Genomic DNA, 25730 nt, shown 5'->3' with positions numbered 1-25730 from the left:
GACCGATTTTGACCAAAATCTAATCAGCACTAGCCATCACCCTCCTGAATCACGTGGTGTAATTTGACATTTGTAGCTTCTTCCGTTCTCGAGTTATCGTGCCTACTAACAAAGAAACAAACAGAAACGGAAGTCATCAATATACTTTTGAAATCTTTAGATTTCGTAAGTAACAAGCAGTCATAGACTGGTACTTACGAAATCGTCAACTTGACCTCTGACCTTGTCTAATAAAAGCTGTCTCTCGAGAAGGTAGCGACGCAAACCAGAAGTTTCTACGATGATTCTGTACCAAACCATCAAAAATCGAATGTTTTGGATGTTTGACCTCACTGTGACCTTGTCCTTTGACCGATTTTGACCAAAATCTAATCAGCGCTAGCCACCACCCTCCTGAATCACGTGGTGTAATTTGACATTGGTAGCTTCTTCCGTTCTCGAGTTATCGTGCCTACAAACAAACAAACAAACAAACAAACAAACGGAAGTCATCAATATACTTACGAAATCTTTAGATTTACTAAGTAACAAACAAACAGAAACGGAAGGCATCAATATACTTCCAAAATATTTAGATTTCGTAAGTAACAAACAGAAACGGAAGTCATCAATATACTTACGAAATCTAAAGATTTCGTAAGTAACAAACAAACAAACGGGTGAAAACAGTAACCTCCATCCATCTTCGAAGATGGCGGAGGTTAAGTGGAGGGGGAGCACTCGGTAGAGTGCAAAACCTCTGCCACCAATACTGCTGGGTCACTTGAGCAGTGATATCCTATTCATTGTGGGTCAAAACAGATCAGACTGAACCACGATTGAATAAACTAAACTAGATCAACGCACATGTAGAAATGCCAAAAAAAAGGGTGCAATTTTTTTTTTCCTCTAACGAATTTTTTTTTTTGGGGGTTGGAAATCCCTTAAAACATGTAGAAATGCAAAAAATAAAATTCATATATTTTTTTCAAAATGGCGGACATATTGGACTTTGGGACCAAGTCCAAAATCTAATGGCATGATCCTTGGACCATACCTAATCCCCCCACCAAGTTTCGTCGAAATCCGTCCAGGAGTTTTTCCGTAATACTTTTCACAAACAAACAAACAGACGGGTGAAAACAGTAACCTCCGTCCATCTTCGATGGCGGAGGTTAACTCTAAGGGCACTCGGTTGAGCACATACCTCCTCCACGTAATGACGAGAACATATCGGACCCAATACATGTTTGAAATGTCTTGTTATCCATGACTATATTGTTTTTTGGCCCCATATCTCAATGGTGAAGAATATAATCAGTTCATCCGGATCCATCCACAACTTTTTGAGATATCCTACACACAAACAAACAGAAAGGGGTGAAAACATAACCTCCTTCACCTTTGGTGGTGGAGTTTATTGGTTTCAAATTAAATTGCATTGTGTACACACATATATCTTTGCAATTAAATTGTAGCTTCAGCTTCCCATCCACTTCTGTGAGCACAGCCACCACCAGAGGGTGATATTTTGGACACTTGTACACACTCCCATTGTACCCACACACATATATATATATGTATATGTATATGTATATGTATATGTATATATATATATATATATATATATATATATATATATATATATATATATATATATATATATATATATATATATATATATATATATATATACACTCCTACATACAAACATGCATTCATATACAGTATATGTATATATATATATACACAAACAGGAAACGCATTTGTTTGTGAACAAAATATCTCAAAGTTGTGGATGGACTTGGACAAAATTTTGTGGAGAGCTTGGGTTTGTGACGAGGACAAAACGATTAAATTTTGGTGAAGATCTGAGAATTTTTTCAGTAATTCTTCACCATTGAGAGATGGGGCTAAAACGATATATCACACGAGATCTTAAAAATTTGTGGATGGATTCGAACGAACCTTGTTGGGAAAGCTGGGCATGTAACAAGGAAGAATTGATTCGATTTTGGTGAAGATCCGAATCTGGATCCGAGAATTATTTTTTATATGTGATTCCTCATCATTGAGTGATCGCGCTAAAATGATATATGGAATGATATTTCAATAAGATATGGATGGATTCAGCTGAAACTTGTTGGGCGAGTTGGCTCGGTGACGATAACAAGCCAATTGAATTTTAATTCAGGTCAGAATCCAGATCTGGCCGAGCAGTGGGACACAAAACGTAAACTAATCAGCCTGGTGGAGGTATGTGCTCCACTGAGTGCCCTTCTTGTTGCAATTGAAATACTGACTTATCAAATATTTTCCAAAAGTATTCAGCCCCTACCCTAACTCCCCTCCCCCTCCTGAGTCAATACTTTGTAGAAGCAACGTTGGCAGTTATTGCAGCTTTGAGTATTCTTGGTGATGTCTATCGCCTTTGCACATCCAGACTTGGGAATTTTCTCTTGTACTTCCTTGCAAATTTGCTCAAGCTTTGTCAAGGTGGATGAGAAGCATCGGTGAACAGCAACATCCAAGTCTTTCCACATATTCTCAATGGGATTCAAGTCTGGGCTTTGGTTGGGCCACTCCAGTCTCCTTGACTTTCACATTCTTGTTCTGAAGCCATTCCAGTTTTTCTTTGACTGTAAGCTTGGTCGTTGTCCTGTTGCAACATAAATCTTCACTGCAGTCTTCGGTCTTTTGCACTCTGAAGCAGGTTCTCCTCAAGGATTTGCCTGTATTTGGCTCCATTCATTATTTCCTCTATCCTTACAAGTCTCCCAGTCCCTGCCACTGAAAAGCATCCCCATAGCATGATGCTGCTGCCACCATGCTTCATGGTCGAGATGGTGTTAGATGGGTGATGAGCTGTGCTTTGTTTCCACTAGATGTAGAACTTTACATTCATGCCAAAGAGTTCAACTTTCATCTCATTAGACCACACTAGAAGCACCCGCTCTCTAAGGGAGCCATCAAGGGGGTCATGTTATTATATTTATGCCCATTTTACTCCAAGGGGTTGCAGGATTACACACCCCAAAATGGTTGCGATCGGTTCAGCCGTTTTTGCAGTACCTGGGAACAGACAGACTGTGAATTATTGTAAGATAATCTTTTCCATCATGCTCTCAGAGGAGTCTTTGTACTTTTCCTTGTTCCTTGTTCCTTGTACTTCATGGTAGAGTTTCTGCTCTGAGTTGCCCTGTTAACTGTGGGACATTTTATAGAAAGGTGACATCTCAAGGATGATCAAAGGAAATTGGATGCACCAGCGTTCAAGTTGAAATGTCGTAGCAAAGGGGTTGAATACTTATTGATGCAAGCCATTTCAGCTTTTCATTTTTAATATATTTGTAAAAATTGTAAAACATGTTTTCACTTTGTCATTATTGGGTATTTTATGTCGAACAGTGACAAATTTTTTTTTTTTAATTGATTTTAAATCCAGGCTGTAACACAACAAAATGTGACAAAAGTCGGGGGGTGTGAATACTTTCTGAAGGCAATGTGTAAAAAAAACACACGCACGCGCACACACATACATACACACTCATCCATCCATCTATTAGGACCATACTCTGTGCAGAGCATTGGTGCTGCTTAAGCAGTCTCCTTGGCTATTGGGCACAATCCTGGATGGGTCGCTACTCCGACACAGGATACCAGCAAGCTGGCACTGTCATCCTTCCAAAGTCGGCAAAATGAGTCAACCCCACCTGGTATTAATTCAACAGCCAAGGGGGATTTGAACTCTGGATCCTAGGATCCCAAGCCCACCACCCGAACCATTAAGCCAACACCAGGCATTATGCACACATGCAGACATGTATTCGTGAGGATCCGGCGATATATCGATGTACCGGTTACATTGGTAAAAAATTTTCATATGAATATACAGCAAGCCTGCTCCAAAACTGGGTTTCCGAATTGTGGTTTCGCTCCATCAGGATGAATTATTGTGGTGGCATGGGTCCCTTGCTCTATCACGGTCTGGCGTCGAGGAATACACAACCCCGCATTTCCATCTCATCTCACAGCCCCATGCTGCCCTCGATCGCACTCAGTTGCTCTTTTGAAGTCGTTCTGCATGGACTCTTATCACGTGATATCGTGTGATTTATTTTGAGATCGGGGAGTGTTCGCCACGTCAGGTATGGCGATGGGAGCAGCGTGTGTGCCAGAGTAGCGCATCACTGCGTACACTTTCTGCCGGTTCTCCAGGGGCCTCCGTCTGGCCATCCCGCAGACAGATGCCTGGCCCATCCCCATCTCCTTGAGATTCTGATCAACCTGCTGCAACCATGAGGAACGTTGTCGGCCCATTAGCATCCTCTCACGAAGCTCCCATGCTGAGAGAATCGGGTGAGCAAGTTCAGCATCAGGAAAATGAGCCACCTGTCCAGACAGCTGCAGCTGATGCTCTCACGGACTATGCAGGTGACAAATCTCATTTGAGTCTCTCTCAGAAACTGCAATTTGGACACAAAGTCTGACTAACAATAGCCAAGTATTCTCCGAAGACACCTGGTACCAAAGGAGGTGTCTCCATCTCGGATCCCTGGTCAGAGTCCAAGTCTCACATCCATACAGCAAGACTGGAAGCACTGAAGACCAAAAGACAAACTTTCATTGTCTTGCATAGGTACTGACAGCACCACACCATGTGATCCAGTTAACCAATGACTCCTCAGGCCCGACCCAGACGTCTATTGACCTCTAGCTCACAGTCAGCAGAGACATGAATATCACTGCCAAGGAAAGTGAATCTCTCCGTGACCTGAACATCTTCAGACAAGATGGCAGCATCCAATATGTCATTGAAAGCCTGGATCTTAGTTTTCACCCAGGAAATCCTTCATCCCAGTGGCTCTGTCTCCTCATTAAGCACCTTGAGTGCCCCCAAAAGGATATTGAGAGTCTCCGCAAAGATGACTGCATCATCTGTGAAATCAAGGTCAGAAATTTTGACCTTCCCAAACAATGCACCGCAGCTCGATCTCTCCGACATCCTCCCCAGAATCCAGTACATGCAAGTGCTGGAAAGTGTGGGGGCCAGTACACACCCCTGACAAACTTCAGTAACACCTGGAAATGACTCAGAGGTTGAACCACCACATTTCACAGCACTCTCAGTTCCAGAGTATACTTCAGACATCAGATTGATCAGTTTTGGTGACACTCCATGAAGACCAAGAATCTGCCAGAGGGCATCCCGATTCACTGCAGAGAACAACATTGGTTGCAAGCAACCCCTGCTGAAACTCTCATCTGCATTTGGTGAGGATCCGAAGAGCAAGCATATGGTTAATCATCGACCTCTTTGGTGTAAAGCCTGATTGCTCTTGGCACTAATTGTCAAGCAGATTGGGGTGAACCCCATCAATAATTATTCGAGCAAAGACCTTGCCCAGCACTGAGAGCGGCGTCACCTCTCGGTAGATTTTGCAGTCCTGGTGATCACCCTTCCCTTTCCAGAGAGGGACAACAAGGCCCCCTCGTCCAGGTAGTTGGGATGATGCCTATGTTCCAGGCAGAGCACCGAACTGCATGCAATGACATGAGTACAGCATTTCCACCAGCCTTGAGAAGATCATCATGGATGCCACAGATCCCAGGAGCTTTACCCATTTCAACCAGTTCACCGCAGTGTGTGTTTCCACAAACAAAGATGGATCACAGTTGATCGGAGGGTCAGTAATAGGGATGGTAACATGCCTGACATCCAACTCAACAGCTGGTGGGACAGCCACTCAAAGGAATCGGCCCAGCTGGTTTCCATTTTGGACTCTGTCAAGAGTCCACCACCCTCCGCTCTAACTGCAGTATGTTAAGGGACGGGCTTGGAGGAACGCAATGTGCAAATTTCCCTGAAAGCAGGACGAGAATCATTTGACCACATTTGATGCTCTATCTCCGAACAGATTCCTCACACATCTGCCTTCTTGTGCATCCTCGGTGCACGTACAGTTTTATGCCTCAATTTCCTGAACAGCTCAGCCGTGTGACTGGTCAATGGTATCCAGTGTCCCTTGAGAGACAATATTCGTCTTCGCCCTCTGGTGAGCTCCAAGACATCCACTGGCAACATCAAGAACGGTGGTCTTGAAGGCACTCCATAACTCTTCAGGATTCCCCAAAGCACCCAGACCCTTCAAATTCCCACTCAGCCTGTTTTCAAACTCCTCAGTTACCCTTTCATCCTTGAACTTGCCAACATCCAACCTTGGCTGGTTAGATTTCTCCCAGATTTCAGTTGCAACTTCAGAGTTGCCACAACAAGCCTCTGGTCGGTATTGAGAAACTGAACACTCCACCAGACCCTGCAATTCTGCATCATTCTCCAGCGACCATCAATGAGCACATGGTCAATATTCTTTCTCACACCACCAGCATTGAGCCTGTGGGTGCTGAAACCATGAACCAGCCACCCTAAGTCCACAACTTCTTGCAAAGTCAAGGAACTTGGTTCTATTCTAGTTCACAGTTCCAGATGCATGGGGACCAACACATGTCTCATAACCATCCCTTTCAGTTCCCGTCGATGCATTGAAACCGCCCAAGACTAGAAGAGTATCTCGCCTGGGGCACTGATCAACCATAATCGAGCATGGCACAGAATGCATCCTTCACGGTGAGATCACTCTACTCAGTCGGAGCACATACAGAGACCATTGAAATAACTCCCAATGAGTGACGAATCCTTGGTCTCATAATTCGTCGTTCATCGGTGTTACCTCAATTGTCATCAGTCAGCTTATTGGACACAGCTACAGCAACTCCTTTGGCAGGGTAACCATCAGAGTGAACAGACCAATAGTAGGTGAAACCACCCTCCATGATCTCGCGACTATCCGGTCTCCGAACCTCAGGGAGTACTACAATACCGATGTTCAAACACTTGAGCTCTGATGATAACAGAGACATGTGATCATCCTCTCTTGGGGATCGGACATTCCAGGCACCCACCCAAAGGGACCGTCTCAGGTTGTGCTAAGGAGACCACCGTTTGGTGGATGACACCTCAGCACCACTCCGCCACACACAGCCGCAATCTGACCCAGGAGGTTTATCCCGTGTTTTTCCTCCAATCAAGGAATGGGGGCCCCGAAGGCTTTTCCCTGATCCCGTTATCCGGTGAGCTGCACTGCAAAGGGCAGCATCACAGGAGGTACTGCCACAGAGTGGGTTTTCAGTTTTCTTTGTGTTTGTGGGTTTTGTGGAATGAAGTGTTTTATTGTGGTTGGAGTGGAAATCATGCCATCAACCTCATAATAAAAAGTAACCCAAGTACAGGAGGGTATCAACAGATACAGTTGGGCAAAACATGGATGGCCATTGGCAAACAAGGAACTCTGCCACCCTTTGACAGGTTTTGTTTTTAATCCTGCCAGGTGTCCATATCCATACACCCTCCTCACCAGGAAACCTGGAGGGGGAGATTGTTTAGTCGTTGACAATCTGACCATAAAACATGTTGCTACAGGTTTACATGGTGCCTGTAGCAAGTCACAGATCTGATCTGGTCCTTTGAAAGGACCTTCTGGGACCCCCCCATCTACTTTCACAACAACCGTCTTGAAGAAGTCCTTTTATTCGTCTTTTGGGCCTCACTGTCTGTCACAATCTTTCCTGGCAAAGCCACACCTCCAAGCTGGCATCCTCTGTCATGCAAAGTCCCTTCTTGCAACTCCTGAGCTCCTGACCGCATGCAAAGCTTTCATCCACAGCGTCATGGAGTACTGCTCTCTTCTCTGGGCTGGTGCTCCCACCTCACACCTGGCTCGACTTCACGCTGTGGAAACTAAGGTTTTTGGGATCATTGGCATCTCCTGTGATGAAGCCGAGTCTTTGAGTCTTTCACTCTATCATCGCGTGCAGGTCTGTGGACTCTGTCTTCTACCATCGCATCTCCTCTCTGGCTTTGTCCCTCTCCCCCGCTCTATCTGTGATCTTTCCATCCCCCCCTCCCCCATATTTCTGCAGGGCATTTGGGCGCCCCCATCCGGTGAAACTGCCAAAATCAAGAATTACTGTTCACCTTCACTCTATTATTCCTCTTTCTTTTTTTTTTTTTCTCCCCCCCCTCCTTTTCACACTTCTGTAACAAACTCCCACACACTCTTTAAAACAGCTGTTCACCACCATCCCATATTATACCCCATCCAAAACCATAATCTTCATTACCCCTCTTAATCCACCCCATTACTCCTGTTAATAAAAAAATTTGAGGGTCATCTCAGGATAAAATGATCTACTGAAAAAAAAATTGATTAAGTCATCGGTCACGTGATTCAGCAGCCGTATTGTTTTTGTATTTTTTGAAAAACCTTCAAAACTCTTCTCTGAAATGGCTGAACAGATGCAGGCGAAACTTTACACGTATGACCGCCTATTCATGAGGAACAAAAGGTTCACACACATGGTTTGGCAACCATGTTGGATATACTCGAAAGCCAATAAAAAATCTTCTCCAGAACAGCTGGACAGATCAAGGGGAAACTTCACAAATGTTCCCCAAGCCTTGGGTGTACAAGTTTGTTCAGGAATAATTGATCGGTCACATGGCTTGGCAACCATATTGGATTGAAGAAAAATATTAAATAATGTTTTCTCTGGAACCGCTTCATCGATTGAAGTGAAACTTCACAATTATGATCTCGTAGTGATGAGGAATACATGTTTTACATTTCAACTTGATCGGACGCATGGTCTGGCGACCAATATTATTTAATTTTTTGATCTGGGTTCTTTTTTTATTTTTTTCTTGATTTTGAATAAAGTTCACCTGGCTGTTGCTGGATGGGTTTGACCGTGGAGGAATAGCAGCTGAAATGCAAATCCTATCAATGTTCTTCCTGATGACTTCATCTTTGCTTTTTGCTTGTTTGGGTTCCTTCTGATTACTCCAATGCAGGATTTTACATATTTGGTTTCCATTTGATTTTAATTGAATTTATTTTAATCCCATTTTAAATTCAATTGAATAATAATGAAAATACGTCATGGACCAGGGTCAGGTGTCCGATCAAAGCGGGACATCTTGGTTCCTGGTTATCACTGCCAGCAGTTCTAAAGCGGCAGGTCTAATTATGTAACGCACCAGTAAACAAATGCCACACAAAACAAGTTCTGGCGAGAGTTTATAATCTGATTGCTCTTTGTTTTTTGTTGATGAAATAGATTACACTGGCTCTTTTTACTTGCATTTCATTTCATATAACAAGAAAAAATAGCAATCACAGATTGCAGACCCTCACCAGGACTTGTTTTGTGTGATGTTTGTGTACTGGTGTGTTGTGTAATTAATGAGACATAATTAAAACTGCCACTTTGGAAATGCTGGCAGTGATGACAGCTTCAGTCATTTCGGAGATTTTTGAAGGTTTAAAAAAAAAACAAACAAACAAAAAAACTGTTTGCCAAATCACATGACTGATGACATCATCAAAAAAAATTCTGTACCATTTTATCCCAAGATGACCTTCAAAAATTTTCATACTGATTGGATGTGGCATTCTCCATATGCAATTATGATGTCATAACAAAGGCACCTATGACTTCAGAAAAAATCTCTCATTCCTCATGAGTACTTGCTATGTGCCAAGTTTTAATTTTTTTCCTTGGTGCAGTTTCAGAGATACAGAGGTGCAAGGTTTTTCCATTTTTCCAACATGGCTGCCACACCACGTGACCTATGATGTCATTATCATTAAAACATTCTACAGAAGTAGTTGCACCAATGGTGAAAATTTTGTCTAAATCCGACGAGCGGTTGCAGAGAAAATCACGAACATTATGGGCGGACAGACAGACCCAAATGCAATGCCCTCTCCTTCGGTGAGAGTAACAAGAACTATAACGGCCACAGACAGTGGTGAAAACAACAAAACAGACTTGTTGGAAGAACGAAAATGAAGCATTAAGTAATACAATCTTCCTTTTGGGCACAGAGAAAGACAACTTGATTAGAAAACGGACACATTACGCTTCACGTACAATGGGCACAGGTTCGGTGTGCCATGCTCTTGATACAAAATGACTTAATTGCAAGTTGCTGCCACTCCTAGTATCCAGAGAGTTGAGCATAAAGATCCCCCCTCGCCGGTGTGTGGTCAGGGAGCCCAAAGTGCCCTCAATATTGTACAAAGTGAAGATGAATTGTACGCAAATACAATCCTTACATGCGGCTAGGAATAAGGCATGTGTGTCATCACCTTGTGCCAAATCCTGGGTTTACCTCTGAGCTGTTCAACTCCTCCCATCCACTTGCCCTTCATTTGCCATTGTCGGTCAGTGTGCCTTTTAACCCTGTCCTTCAGCTGTAGATAGACAGAGACAGAGTTTTCTGGTTTTATTCTGTGTACACAAAGTGGAATTTGTCTGAGAAGCAAACCACTCCTCACATTGACAATTACGATTGCAAAGCGATTTTATGAACGAAGGATTTGAAGTGCCTGAGTTTGACAGCATGCCCAACATTTTCTGTCGACCTCTCGCATTGTTTCCTTGTCCTCGTTCAGGCACTGACAGTTTCCTTATTGTTTGCAGGTGATGGGGTTTGAAGTGGACACAATCAACTCTGTGCAGTTCTCTAATCACACAGGTACGACGCTCGAGGGCAGGTTGTCCATCAGTCATCCTTAATGTGTAATCCTTATCACACGTGACCGGGTTGATTTCCTTTCACCGTGATGGTTACCTTTCCTCGGTTCATGATGGAGGATGCCCATTGCCGCTAGTCTAAAGGCCATACTTGTCAATCAATACTCGGTGTTCACATTGGGCGGTTTGAAGCTGGAGTGGTAGCAAACGTGTATGTGTGTGTGCAACCAAATTGACCTTTGTTATGTTTGAGTGTGCGCACAGGGAACTGCCGTGCGGTGCTTGGCAGTGCACGCCGTGTCCCAGATTCCACCATCGCGGCTAACACGAGAGCAAAAGGAGCGACAGAGCCTTGTACTTCATCTCATGGCATTTCACGCTTTGTTCTGCATCATCATTTTCTTTTCTGACATTGGCGGCACATGAACGGATAGATTAGGAGTTTGGATGTGGAACTTCTGGCATGCTGTTTGGTGTTTGACTGTTCGATTGGGCATTTTATTAATTTTCTTCTGTGTTCCTTGCATCTGTACTGGCCATGGCTAATCGAGCGATTCAGTGCCGGCATTCTTTGCAATGTCATTCGCATGCCCATGTTGTCACGCTTTATCGCATCTCCATCCTGCTTGTCAACGACAGGTGGACATTTTTGAGACATTTTGAAGCAAGTTGAGGAGATTGTGAATGTGCAGTGGTTATTATCCCTGCACTGCCTTTGCTAAAAGACCTTGTTGTCCAGAAGGGTTAGATTTCCCCAGAAGGCTCATAGTGGAACTTGTATATAATTGTATGCAGGACAATCGCACTAGCATCTGAGCTGTCTCGCCTGAGTTCAAATCTTGGTCCTGCTGAAAATTGCCGTTCTGGTGTATCACAGGCAGGACAAGGCATTGATGTACGCAACATCGCTTGGATGGACGTTAAATCGGCTGCTCCATTAACCCGGTATTAGTTCGTGGATGTTAAAGATCTCACGGTATCCTTCGTGAAGAGCAGCTGAGTTGTCACCAGCACCCTGAACAAATGACAAATTCCTGCCCTAACCTACAGGGGGCACTGCATCGATGGCACATCCACAATTATGCCTTCTGCAATCATGTACTTCGTATGTAGGACAGAGACTGTAGACATTGGCGTGCATCAATGTGAATCGCAAGGACATTAGTTGGCAATGGACTATAGTTGACGGGATTTGAACCCAGGTTTTGGGCATCATGAACCATTGGTTCAGATGGGAATGCTAACCAGGCAATTTAATTGTGATGCAACAAACGGCAGTTTTAAAAACACTTTGTCTTTGAGTTATCAGGTTGTGTTGGTGTTTGTACAGGAGCTATTTGAAATGTAGGGGTATTGTAGGCATTAAAGCATTGTAACACGGTAATGTTGCGGGGCCAGGTATCGGCTGCGAGCGCGACCGCCAGATGGAGCAGTAGAGTCTGCTCCACCGATCACCCGGAATGTATAGGTCATCACCCCGGATAACTCCAGAGCCGACGGGTCCCTTATCGGACTGAAGTTCGCCATTAGGTCGACCACGTGGGGACGGGTCGATTGCCAATTTCAATTTACCTAAATACCCACGTCGTCCAAACTACCGGGGAAATTCACCCTCGACGGCCCTCATACGGAACGAGCCGCTAGCGTGTTCGAACCATGTGCGATCCGAGCGGATGATGACCGAGATCCGTCGGTCCAAATGTCCTTTTACAGCAGCAACAGCCTGGCTAATTCTCCAACACGCACCATGTTAAACCAATAAAAAACACAAAACGAACTGATATATTTAATACATGGGTTTATTTATAATAGGTGGGGAAGGAGGGGAGCACATAATAAGCAGAGTTATCTGAATAATAAGAATGAAGTGCAAATAATGTACAAGGCAATTAACAGTTGCTACACACACACACACACACACACACACACACACACACACACACACACACACACACACACACACACACACACACACACACACACACACACACACACACACACACCCCAATGGTCTTTATTGAAGGCCTCCAACTCGAGGACAGGTGAGCTAGAGACCAGAGCCTGCGCTTGGACCTGTCCACCTCGTGTGGTCTTCGACGATCTGGCTCTTTGGGACTCGAACCCGCAGCAACGATGCCACTCCAAGCACCAGGGACGGAGGAAAAACGTCGGACGCCAGATGGACGAGACTAGACGACCCGAGCACTGCTGAGCCGAGCAGACCAGACGAGTCGATCTCCGGCACCTCAAACCCGATCGCTGCCAAGCCGACCAGACCAGACGAGTCTATCTCCGACACCTCCAACCCGATCACCCAACCCTGACACTCTTTCCAAGGCCCTGGCGTTCCTTATATTGCATTTCTCCTGTGGGCGGGGGTGTCGTGGGAAGGATCACCGTCTGAGACGTCTCGCCTCCCATTGTTCCGGGGTTTGTGGGAACGTCGGTGTCTGAGGTGTCTTACACCTCCAATTGGTCCGGGGTTCATGGGAACGTCGGTGTCTGAGACGTCTCACACCTCCCATTGGTCGCGGGGAACATTCCATCTCTCTGGGGCGGAGTCGGAGCTCTGGTGGCCGAGCAATCTCCGCCCCACGTACGTGGTCGAACGCACGTAGACAATGACGTCGGTGTGAGGAAGCGAGGTGAAGGCGTGTTGTAAACGAATCTCCGCAGCGCACACACGTAATTCCCGTTGGACACAGGTAGGGGGCCTAACTACAAACACAGACTTATCGATATAACTGTTCTATTGGGACCCTGGCTGTTGTGTGCAATGGGTTCAGATTCGTAACAATATGTTTGTTCACTTTCGAAATTGCGTTTTCGTCGTTATTCTTGGTTGGAAATTTATTAATTTTTTTCTTTGGTGTTTACCTGAAGTGTTCCTTGGGATCAGTAAGGGTTAGATTATTAAGTTTGTGAGGTCAAAAACAGTTTTAGGTGGTGAGCATGGAATGAGGTGACAATGAGGTGAGTAATATGATAGATCACACATTGGCCTTAAAATGAACAGGTTGTAATGACAATGAGGTACTTTGTGTTTACAGGGTGTTGCAGGTGAAATGTCCTGATTTTGCACATTTATTATAAATAAAACGATTGACAAAAGCATATAAACTGGTTTCACTCACGATGCAGAGAACTGTCTGATGTTTTGTTTCATGTTCCATTTGGTGTACCTCCTCCAAACAAAGAGTGACAGGACCCTCCTATTGGTGTACCTCCTCCAAACAGGGAGTGACAGGGCCCATCTATTTTGATGGTTCGCTCAATAGGAATAGACTTTGAAATGTTAAACATTGCTCTTAAGTGGAACTGTGATGTTGGCATTTTTCCTTGATATCACAATGGAGAAGTGTACCTACGTGCTACGGATAATATACTGGATCGCCAGTATTGTCTTGTCCAGTGGGTCTTCCCCTACCTGGACGGATGGCCAAACAGTTCTCTCTTGGAGGCTTACAGCCGAGCTTCTCGGAGATTATGGCGCACGCGGGAACGAAACAGTGAGGCCCTTCGCCAGGACGGCCGCACAGCACAGGGGTTTACTCTCGAACCCACAACAGATAAATGGACAGGAGCAACTTGAATAATGATTTAATAACCAGAAAAATCAACAATTGTAACGAAAATGAATCGAGATGAGAGGGAACCTAAATCTAATTTTGAGATGCCTCCACACAGACCAAATGCAAAGAATAATTCCTCCTTTATTTCGGCAGTTCAGGTCCAGGAGATAGTCTCAGTCGCTTGAAGGTACCCAAACTGCTTCCGCACTGTGTGGGAGGATGTGCCCAAAATGGCGCCGATCCGCTCTCCGGGCAGGGAACATGCGTGAGGTAATTCTTGAGGCAGTATTCAACCCCAGGGCTTACCAACCACTGTGCAGCCTCTTCGTTGATTGTCCTCACCGATGTCGATCTTCTGCTTTGCAGAATGTCATAGTGTCTTTCCCCCGATGGCTTGACAATAGGCTTTGGTGCTGGTCCCACGTGGGCAAACTCACCTCAGCACGAACATAATCGTGCGGTCTTCTTCATGCGTCGAAGGAAAGCCAGCCATAATGCCCTGCTCTTTCGACTGTCGATCCTGCCTCTCTCGCTTCTGTCCCGCTTCGAGCCTTCGTCTCCGACTGTGTCTCTCTCCTCCTACAACGACTTGCCTCCCCATTCTTTTTTCAGACGCACACCGTTCTCTCTCTCTGATCGCGTCCGTCTCCTCAAACTCCCCTCGTGCGTTCGCTTCTCATCTCCCTTCGACGTCACGTTTATCAATCATCCACTCCGGGAGTATGACTTGTTCGCACGAAAACCTGTAAGGCGGTGTTTCTCGCCTGCTTGGACATGCAGCTTGGTTGTAGTTGTTTTGAGGGACGTGATCCTATTGCTTGCTTGTAAATGCAAAGACGTTGAACAAGGTCACGGGGGGCAATTACATATTGGGGAGAATTATCCTTAATCCCTATCTAGTTTAACACCGCACCACCCCACCTTGTGGTGACTAGTAACACAAGCTCAATCTCCCGACTTGGTTTACATCGAGATGTCTCCTCCACGTCAATGGGCCAAGCAACTCCATATGATCCAATCTTTCCTATGAAATTCCTTCATCTATCCCACAAACATAATTTTCTGACATTGATTGAACCTTCACTTTCCTCTTGAATGGTACCGGCTATATGTTTGACATTTAGAGTTGGTAATTAAGAAATGTGTAAAATCTTTGTGTTTCATCTGTAACATCTATATATTAATACTGAAAGACCAATTTTGTGCTCCTCCTGGCGGTCGCGTCACGTTTTTCTCGGTACTGTGACCTGGACTGAAAAACTTCGTACCTGTAAGAGTGCATCGCACATAGTGGCAATTGTCAAACTTCAACTCTGAAGCAGAATAAACACTTTTCGTTTTACATTCGTTTACATGGCGACGTGTGACGTCACCGCTGAGAGGTGTCAGGACGTCATGACATCATCGGTTATTCGCTGACTCCATTCCGTCCGTCAAAATTACTGCTTAGAGGTGTAATTACCAATTCCACTCCTTGAAAATAGCGTCTGCAATGTAAAATCCTCTTCTGCACGTGGTGACTACCTCAGAATGTGAATTTGACACAAAAAATGTAACAAGAAACATTGTACAGTAGTCGCCGCTTTATAAATCCACCATGGGACCACGCCGTTTGGATTTATTAACCGGCTGGATTTATTAAGCGGAGAACCTATTTTCAGCCACCTACTGGATAGATAAGACAAAAAGCGAATGTCGTTAAACACTGCTTTTGCTACAAAAACATTGATTTATCAAACGGTGACAAGGGGATTGTTCAAATGAATCTCTCCAAGGTCGCTTGCTTGGGAGGGAAGGTTTTGCGCAAATGTTCCTTTATTGAATCCGTCATGTGGTGGAAATCGGGATGGGCAAAACCTGAGAGCTGCAGTCCCCTGTCCAATTTGGCGAGTGCCGTCCGCATCTCTGCCGCTGTTGGCATCGGCTCGGGTTCGTCGTCGCTTTCTTCCCTTGGCTATTGGGATTCGGGGTCGGAGAGATTCGAGCGGCGGCAGGATTCAAAGTCCGTCACCATTTGCTGTTGTTTTTTTTTTTCGCTCTGCGGCAGCGCTTACTACATCAAGCTTAGGTTGAGACCGCGCACGTGCCAAGCAGGTGGATTTATTAAACGGCGGATTTCTCTGTAAAATTCCGTTCCAACTCATTTTGGTCACAATCAGCGGCTGGATTTTATAACCGGCGTCTACTTTATCTTCTATCTTCTGTCTCTATATTAATACTGAAGGACCAATTTTGTGCTCCTCCTAGCGGTCGTGTCACGTTTTTCTCGGTACTGTGACCTGGACCGAAAGAAACTTCGTACCTGTAAGAGTGCATCGCGCATAGTGGCAATAGTCAAACTTCAACTCTGAAGCAGAATAAACACTTTTCGTTGAAATGGGGGCGAGGAGTGAAGAGGCGGGGGCAGGGAGTGAAGAGGTGGGGGGCAAGGTAAGCAAATTGAAAGTGGGAGACGGGGAAATGGGGCGGGGAATCAAAAGACGGGGGGGTGGGGAGTGAAGAGGCGGGGCTGGGGTCATTACATTTTTGGGCGGGGGTAAGCTGATTGAATGGGGCAGGGGCGTGGGATGAGTAGGCGGGGGCAAGCACACCCTGTCCAGTCCATGTCCCTCGAGTGTGGGTGAGGGTGGTTGAATGAACGGAATCCGTCTGTGACGGGGTTTCAGCTAGTGCTAATGAATTTGTCGAGCGTCAGACCAAAGTAGTTACTCTTTGTTTACATCCTTTGAGGCGAATGGAGGAGCTTAACATGCAACAGGCAAGTGGATCGTGGACAGACAGACAGCCACAGATAGAGATGGACAGGGAGAGTGATGAATAAACAAAACCAATTGGGAGTGAAAATCTCACTTGGACAGGCGTATGACCTTTCCATAATGTGTTTGTGGACATTCTCACCTTGAAAGTGAAATTGGAGAGAAAACTGGTCGGTGGTTCCATTGACAGGTGTACAAGGCCAGATTGTTTGGAAGGGTCTGGCTGGAATTGGTTGTTTGGTGGGTGAATGTGCAAAACTTTGGCTCTGATCTGCTGGAGGAGTGGAAAGCAGAGAGAGCCAATGGCGCAAGGAGAGGAAACCGAGATCTCCAAACTCGGTCTTCATTGCCGACCTCATGCTTTGTGACCTCTATGCTTCAATACATTTTCGAGCAAACTTCCCTCTACGGGACTCTCGTGTCATGCAGGTTACAAACACTGGCGCGGTCATGTGCTGAAATCTGATGAGCTGTGCGAGCTGTACGAAGGCCTTCGTCTCAACGGCATCACCGACTATGATTATGTCCTCACTGGTACGTCGTGTGTTCACCTAAGGTCATGTGACTCTCATTTCCAGTTCTTGGTGGTTGGGGTTTAAAAAATATTAATTTATTTGTTTTATTGAATCTAGGGATAATATAATAGTACATTGACACTCAGAAATGAGTTGCAATGAACTCTGGGATATTTTAATGAAATGGAGGATTACATTTGTATATTTTATCGTTAGGCTATACTGCAGATCGCTCCTTCCTCGAGCGGTTAGTCGGCATTATAAAGGATCTAAAGCAAGGAAACCCCCAAATGGTCTACGGTAAGCTTGAATTTCATGCACTTTTGAGGTCGTACTGTCATCCACTCATCACTAGTTATACTTGAGCTTGCTTTGGAGCTAGTTTGATTTCCCCACCCCACTTTCTCCCTGCAGTTTGTGATCCAGTGCTGGGTGATACCTGGGATGGTAAAGGCTCCATGGTAGGTTCCATTAGCGATGAAACTGGAAAATGTTTTCACATTTGCCTCGTCCCAGCATTATGATTCGTGTGTCAGATGGTGAATCTCCTCCGTGTAAACCGGGTGTAGAGATGACATGTTCTTTTGATAAATTTATTTGATGTTTAGGCCTTCCATGCTCTAAATCTTTAATGTTTGATGCATTATTTGACTTGCTAGCCACTTTACCCATTGCATTTGTAACAGTGACTTGGAGAGTTTTTCTAAGTTTGTGACCAAGGTGTTGTTCTGAGAAACATTGCATCATTACCTGTGAATCTGTTGGTGTGTACACTCAGTACGTTCCTGAGGACCTGCTGCCTGTGTATCGTGACCTCGTGCTCCCGATGGCAGATGTTATAACGCCCAACCAGTTTGAGGCTGAGTGCGTCCCACCATGATGGTCATCATTCCTCCCCCTCCATGTTACTTTTAATGCGACTACAATGCTCTCGCCCTCCCATCCGCGTTCCTTCACCGTCCTGGTTTTGTCTGGACGCTTCTTCCCTGGTTTTCTCATGACCACTTCTCACCTGCTTCTGTTGCACGTTAAGTAGATGTTGTAGTTTTAATTTTTTTTTTTTTCGTTTTGCTGTCACCTGGCAGGCTTTTGACAGGACGTACATTTTCCACTCAGAGTGAGGCTATCGAGGTGAGTACTTGGTGCCTGCCGTTGTGTCCTGAAAACAATGAAGTCGTGTATACTTGGATCATTATCCAAATAAATGAGCTTTGAGAACTTGGACTGATCGCTAGCATTACTCAAAGGTAAATTTAGCTCGGGGTCTAATCAAAATAAATTGTCTCCAGATCCGAGCTCCTTTCGGAGAGCACCAATGGTTCGGTGTTCCCTCCTTGCCGGGTACTGTTGCTCTAAGTCGCCACAGACCCCAGCTCGACCCAAAGTCAAAATGTCCTGAATCGGAATGTATTATTTGTGCAGGTGATGGAGTGTTTGCACGCACGTGGACCACACACAGTGCTGATCACGAGTGCCGATGTGGATGGTGCAAGAAAGAACGATCGCCTGGTGGTCTTTGGCAGCCGTAACCAGCGTGGGTCTCTTTAATTATATTCTCGATTGATGACCACACTTGCATGTAATAAGTAGATTGCGTTAAAGCATAAAGTATACACGCTGCAGGTCATTACCACACCCGTTGGAGTGAATGGCCTGTAAAAGTGGTGTGTGTGTGTGTGTGTGTGTGTGTGTGTGTGTGTGTGTGTGCGCTCGTGTGTGCAGCGGGTCGGCGACGTGAGCGTATCCGCATGGAGATGCCACGGATCTCCGCCGTGTTTGTGGGCACCGGCGACCTTTTTGCCGCCATGTTGCTTGCCTGGCTGCATCGCCATCCACACGATTTCAAGGTGACCATTTCAAAGCTTTTTTTTTGTTTGTATTGTTTTGCATATTTCTCCCCCTGAAATTTTACGTGGAAATTAAAAGACTTTCTTTTGAGTGGTTAGACCACAACTGTCTTCGTGGTTTGTGCAGTTAATTAAATCTCAGAATGACTTGGTGGTGCACATTCCTTCCCTGTCCCATCCTTCAGTTGGCGTGTGAAAAGGCGGTTTCTGCGATCCAGCACGTCCTACACCGCACATTTCACTGCGCTCGCGGTAAGCCGATGCACCCTGATGATTCCTGTCCTTTGGGGAGACGATCAGGCTGGCGAGACTTGCACACATGGTATTTTGATGGATTAATATAGAGCATGATGTCAAACGATATTGCTTATAAGCTGAAATCATTGGCTTTAAAAACCATATTTTAAATATACTTTAATCACCAATGGGTTTTTGCGGTCTGGATGCTCTCCTGAATTATTTGATTGGTCCCTGTGGTCACAAGGTTGTAAGTTTAGAGAATCTTCATCTTGTGGACGAAGTGTGTACAATGAGCCTGAACAGGCTGTACAATTGATCCACAAGTCAGTAAGTGACCACTATATTCGTTATTGGTGTCTGTCTGTCTGTCTGTTTGTCCCGAGCATAGCTCCGTGGGTTTTGATCCGATCCTGATAAAATTTTGGTGGGAGGATTATATTATGATCTAGTTGTGTTTTCCTGAGAATGGGCGTGGTGCGCCCATTATGGGCGGAGCCACGCCCAAAAAGCATACGTTTTTAGGGGGTAGCCGATTTTAATTTACATCTTCTCCTTGGGCGGTTTGTCAAATCTGACAGGGGTTTCGGTATTTGGTTAGCCCAATGGCACCTGCATAGCCCAACGGAGCTCGTTTTTTTTTATTATTATTATTATTTTTTTTTTCTTCTTCTTCCTCATTTTCGTGTCAAGGTCACAAGGTCACGAACTTAGAAAATTACGAATTTTGACATAAAAATCATACGACCGCCCAAAGTTTGAGAGCAAGGATGACAATATTTTTTATGCATAATATTGAGGTCATTCCCCACCTAAAGCCTTAACCATTTTGCTCTATCTCGAACACCTTGCCCGTTGCGCCCCCTTCAAGTTTGTATTTACGCTGATTTCATCAAAGTATGGATAATCCGAGGAGTGTGAAATGCCCTATAGCCTACATGACGTTATATTGTTCCTGGAATGTTCCAGAGGAAGTTTTGCACCATAGGTTATAATCCTTGACCTTTGACCTTTAAAGTTCACAAAGGTCAAATTATCAAAGTTGTGGGAATCTAACCGGGTTTTCAACCTTCTTCGACGAACTAACTCCAATAAGCTATAGCATGTATCCTGTTTCCTTATTTTAATGTCCACAATGTTGTTTTGTGACCTTTAAAGGTTATGCCAAGGTCAAATTTTGAAATCCTTGACCTTTGACCTTTAAAGTTCACAAAGGTCAAATTTTCAAAGTTGTGGGAATCGAACCGGGTTTTCGACCTTCGATAAATAAGCTATAGCACGTCGTATCCTGTTTCCTTATTTTAATGTCCACAACATTGTTCCGTGACCTTTAAAGGTTATGCAAAGGTCAAATTTTGAAAGTTGTTGAACGAAACCGGGTTTTCGACATTTTGCAGCTAATAACCTGTCACTCGTACCACATCATATTGATCATTTTTATAACTTGGTCAAAAATTATCACATTGTCTCATCCTTGACTTCTGAAACAATCTACATCGTCAAATACCGCTCGTGAACCATTACCGTCTCCAGACTTGTATTTATCATGGATTGGATGAAAGTTTCGCTCTGCGGTTTAATTAAGCAATCCTTCTCTATCTCCGATAGAGATTATGATAGCAATCTATTATGATTGTTATTATTATTATTATTGTTGATATTGTGCTATTATCGTCAATTTTGTTGTTACTACTTTAATGATTGAAAAAACCTTTTGCGGGGTCGGGGGCAGCAAATTAAGTCACGCAGCCTCTGTCGTGTGACCCCTAGTCCTTCTGGTAAGTTCGGGTTTGGATAAGTAACGACCTCATGTATTGTGGTCAGACAAACGGACACCAAATTGCGAATCGTGGTTTGATTTACTGCCCCTACCCTTACTCTTTACCAGAGCTGGCAGGTCACGAAAAGCCGAACTCTGCAGAGCTGGAGCTCAGGATGATCCAAAGCAAGAAGGACATCGAGGATCCACAAGTGACACTTCATGCCAGCTCTCTGTGTACTCCGCACACTCACACCATCATGCTGACGGCACACACAAATTATCAATATGAACTGAGGTGCTGAGAGATAGATTTCACTACGGCCGAGGATTGAATCTGAAATGCTCGAGCACCATGTCATTCGGCCAGAGCACGGATCTTAAAACATCTGACAGGATGATGTGAAGGTAGCGCACACGCATTTGAGCTGTCTGGTCTCAGTTTGACCCCTGAATTTGACCTCCAAATGGAGCGTTGCATCAAAGTTCACTGTCGATCACGCGGGACCTCAAGCTGGTTTTTGCCGTCCAGCGTTTTCTGCCGGAGGACGTTAAAGATCGCATTAGAATTGGAAACAAAACTGTGCCATGGTCGTGATGTAACCAGCAGGATGAAGTTTTTGTAATTGATGACCTCTTCAAGCCTCAATATACATTTCTCTGTAGAATGTCAGGTCAGGTATGGGAGCATGTGCCAGAACAGCGCGTCACTGCGTCCACTTTCCGCCGGTACTCCAGGGGCCTCTGTCTGGCCATCCCCCCAGGCAGATGCCAGGCCCATCCCCATCTCCTTGAGATGATGGTCAACCTGTTGCAACCATGAGGCACGTGGTCGGCCCACTGGCCTCCTCCACTCATGAGACTCCCTCGCTGAGAGAATCTGATGAGCAGGATCAGCGTCAGGAAAACAAGCTTTGCCGAAGGCTTTGCCCCAATCCCGTCATCCGGTGAGCTGCCCTGCGAAGGGAAGCTGCACAGGAGGGACTCCCACGGAGTGGGTTTTCAGATTTTTTTTTGCGTTTTGTGGAATGAAGGGTTTTACGGTGGCCGGAGTGCAAATCCTGCCACCAACCTCCTAATAAGAAGTAACCCAACTGCAGGAGGACGTCCGCAGACACAGTTGGGCACTAGATATGGATGGCCGTTGGCTCACAAGGAGCTCCTCCGCCCTTTGACAGGTTTTGTTTTTAATCCTGCTGGGTGTCCATATCCAAACACCCTCCTCACCAGAAAACCTGGTGGGGGAGACTGTTTAGTCGCCGACAACCCGACCATGGAACAGGTTAGTTCAGGTTTACATGGTACCTGTAGCAGGTCACAGATCGAACCTGACCTGACTGAAATATCAGGAATTCTGATATTTCTGAATATCAGGACCTGACTGAAATATCAGGAATCATTTTATTGCGATCTGTTGTTGGAATATCTCGGCAAAGGCTGACCGGGTGGCCGAGAGTTATGCACGCTCACCTCTCAGCTGTCAAGCCTGAGTTTGAATCCCGACTCTGCTATAAACTGTCATCCCAGTGTTTCATGGGCAGGATGATTCATCGATGTGTGTGCTCTACCTCTGGTAACTTTACACTCGGCATTCCGTCTGCCGGCATTAGTTGATGGATGTTGGATCCCACAGTGTCCTTCGCGAAGAGTAGTCGAGCTGTCAGCGGCCCCATGAACAAATTCCAAATTCCTGCCCTGACCCAAGTCGAGCATCGGACCTGGCCAGTCGGTTCGTGAAAGACTTGAACCAAACTTCCCCTGGCTAACCCCACAGGAACGTGGGAATAATTGTGGCTGTTAAATAAGAATAAGTTTGAATATCTCAGCAGCACACGAGTTCCAAACCCACTCCACTACACAAACTTTTGGGAATTCCTGGAAAATCGTTTTTTTTTTTTTTTTTAAATCTTCGAATTATATTTTGTTGTATTTGTGCATTCTTCTTTTCCTGAGTTTACCTGCCTGACCAACTGACTACTTCCCTCCCCCCCCACCCCATCTCATCAACCCACAGAGCTCAACTCCGAATGTTTCTTCAACCGTCGTCCTTGTCCACTCGCGTCGTACTCTAGCGCGGTGTTGGCCGTAAGGTCTTTGTCCAGTGGAGCGTCTCGTCCTGTGCAACGTAGCTCGTGTCCGTATCAACTGACGTAGAATCTTGGGACAAGTTGGTCAGGAATCCTGTCACGATTTCATAGTTTTGAATCCCAGAAAGCCCACAGGTGGCTCAATGCTGTCTGTGCACCCTCCCGACCTGGATAAGGAAGGGGTTGGGGTTGCTTGGGTAATCTGAGGTTATGGATGTATATAGGGTTATTTATTTGTGATTCTGTGGAAATGAGAAATAAATAAAGTAAAATCTATTTTAAATGTAATTGTGGTGAAAATGCTGGCCATCTGTATTTTCTGGTATATTGTGGTCATTAAAGCGAAGTATTATGATTGGGTGTCTCTGGCGGTGTCCACTTGTGCTTGTCGAGTGGCGTCATGTTCTCTCCTGTTCACTCGGCCTGGACGGCTGGCCTGTCTGTGTGGGAATTAGTGCTGGGATCTTTTCACATTTACTCTATCTCCAGATAATTGCTCATCGATGATTTTTTTTTTTTTTGTTATTTAATTGTTCTTGTTTTGGAGTTGGACTAGTTGGGTCTCATCGGTTTGTCTTGATCTTTCCATCGGCATCATTGTACGTACGGTCAGTGCTGGGCACTGAACATGTCCAAAAAGCTTAAGAAATGTCTCCTGTTCACCACTTTATTCCGCCGATTACTCGGAAAACATGTCAACATCGTCTGTGTGATTTGGTCTAATATGGCAGATCTGGTTGACCTACACTGCCTTTTAACAACCAGCTGCTGCTCTTATCTTGAACAACTGGCCAGTTGATCACATGGATTTTCACTTGGAGTGTTATTTATTTATTTGTTTTGAAGAAATGTCGATTCATTTCTGATGTTCACAAAGATTTGTCTTTTCCACTTTCTGATTCGTGTGCACTTTGTGTTAATGGTAGTGTTTCCTGCTTTGTACCAAATTGGCTTTTGATGTTATTGTGTCACCATAACTCGTAATTGTTTAAAAATGACAGCCAGGTCTCTGTCCCCTCCACCAGAAGTTGCCCGCACAGTTTGAGACCATGGCAGTGTCCTGCCAGGTGGCCTCCACGATCTGTCAAGCTGGATCTGAAACTGCAAAGCCTCGAAGGACCCAACCAAGAGATCATGTTATTTTTAACTAGGCCTTTCGAGGGTCTCTTGCACTCTCATGGAAAATGTGATTGATCCTGTTTTGGTCGTTTGAGGCATATGTGGGCCTACCTAAATTGTTTCCTTCTCTCCCTGGTAATTTTATAGTTGCGGTTGGAGTTGACCAGGGACCTTGTGCTCACCCGATGCTTTTTACATCCTTGCCCATTGCACGGTTATGCTTCCTCGCTGTGACCACCTGTGTACGGTGAGCCTGTTTACACGTCCCATGTAACTGGTGTTCGTAATGGTCCCAGACTGCGTTGTGATTAACCAGCATACCCAGACTTGTTGCATCGCCTCTCGGTTAGTATCTTTCTTGGTGGCGTGCCACTGTATTACGTGACTCCTTTCTGTATAATCGCAAACTGGAGTGTTTATGACATGAGTCATCTGCCAAATACCTAATAAAGTTGATTGTCCGCAGTGCTTCGTCACATGAGCGATTACAAACATCCAACTTGTGGCCTGGTTGTTTTGTTTTTTTTCTCTCGTCTGAGTGCACAGCTCATGATACCAGGATTCCAGGTTTGAATCTCATCGACTGTGATATGTGGAGTTTCTTAACGTCTGTCATGTGATGGTGCAATTATGTTTCCTAATATCCTTGTCTTGCACATGTGGCTGCCATTTTCCATCAGCCTGAAGATGGAGCTCTTGGCATTAACTCAGACATCGATGGCCAATTGGATCGAGTGGATATAGGTTCTTTGAACTGCTCGACTGATTTAATTGCACTACTGAATTGAAGAATTAACACCACCTTGTAATCATTATTAGCATGCAAGCACAAAACCTAAATATAACCACAAATTATAATACGCTGGGTCCAGCAAGGGAAGACAAAATCAAATGGGGATGGGATTTCTAGGGACAACCCTTATTCAAAGAAAGATGTAAGGATAGTTCCACATCTCTAGTATAATACCAAGCTTGCACACTAAAATCTCGGCTCGCCGTCACACGATCCCTATGAAATTGCTGTGGCACTTCGCGGACATGCCGACAATGTTTGGGAAGTCTTGGCGTTCCATAGTACCACTTGCATTTTGCACAATGCGTATTTTTGTCATTCCCTGTGTATGGTCTGTCGTCTGAGACCAGTTATGTTGTACTGCTATCCTGTGCATGTGCACAGGTATCGCTAGTTATCATATATTGTTACCATCCAGACCTTGTGTACATACTTTTCTGAAGAACATCCCAACATCCTTTTTCATT

At 45.0% G+C, this 25730-nt stretch overlaps 1 protein-coding gene across 3 annotated transcripts in view; it reads left to right on the top strand.

The window, feature by feature from the left end:
* PDXK (pyridoxal kinase) overlaps window positions 1-24969 on the top strand; it is a 66960-nt gene extending 41991 nt beyond the window's left edge. For 2 of the 3 annotated variants that reach the window (XM_085859978.1, XM_085859976.1), the window contains 12 exons: window positions 10525-10579; window positions 10843-10932; window positions 17336-17440; window positions 17638-17721; window positions 17836-17882; window positions 18200-18285; window positions 18507-18552; window positions 18844-18955; window positions 19144-19268; window positions 19454-19520; window positions 21394-21501; window positions 23279-24969. In XM_085859978.1, coding sequence (XP_085716104.1) covers window positions 10525-10579; window positions 10843-10932; window positions 17336-17440; window positions 17638-17721; window positions 17836-17882; window positions 18200-18285; window positions 18507-18552; window positions 18844-18955; window positions 19144-19268; window positions 19454-19520; window positions 21394-21501; window positions 23279-23280 — 927 coding nt within the window. In that variant the 3' untranslated portion in view covers window positions 23281-24969. The remainder of the gene's footprint in view (window positions 1-10524; window positions 10580-10842; window positions 10933-17335; window positions 17441-17637; window positions 17722-17835; window positions 17883-18199; window positions 18286-18506; window positions 18553-18843; window positions 18956-19143; window positions 19269-19453; window positions 19521-21393; window positions 21502-23278) is intronic. The other variant, XM_085859977.1, reaches the window with a different exon arrangement.
* The last annotated feature ends 761 nt before the right edge of the window (window positions 24970-25730 follow it).

This window comes from Eptatretus burgeri, chromosome 16, assembly GCF_056783735.1.
Source record: "Eptatretus burgeri isolate ZD-2024b chromosome 16, Ebu_testis_v1, whole genome shotgun sequence".
NCBI lineage: Eukaryota > Metazoa > Chordata > Myxini > Myxiniformes > Myxinidae > Eptatretus > Eptatretus burgeri.
Note: the sequence above shows the minus strand (reverse complement) of the source record. Positions and strands in the feature narration are given on the sequence as shown.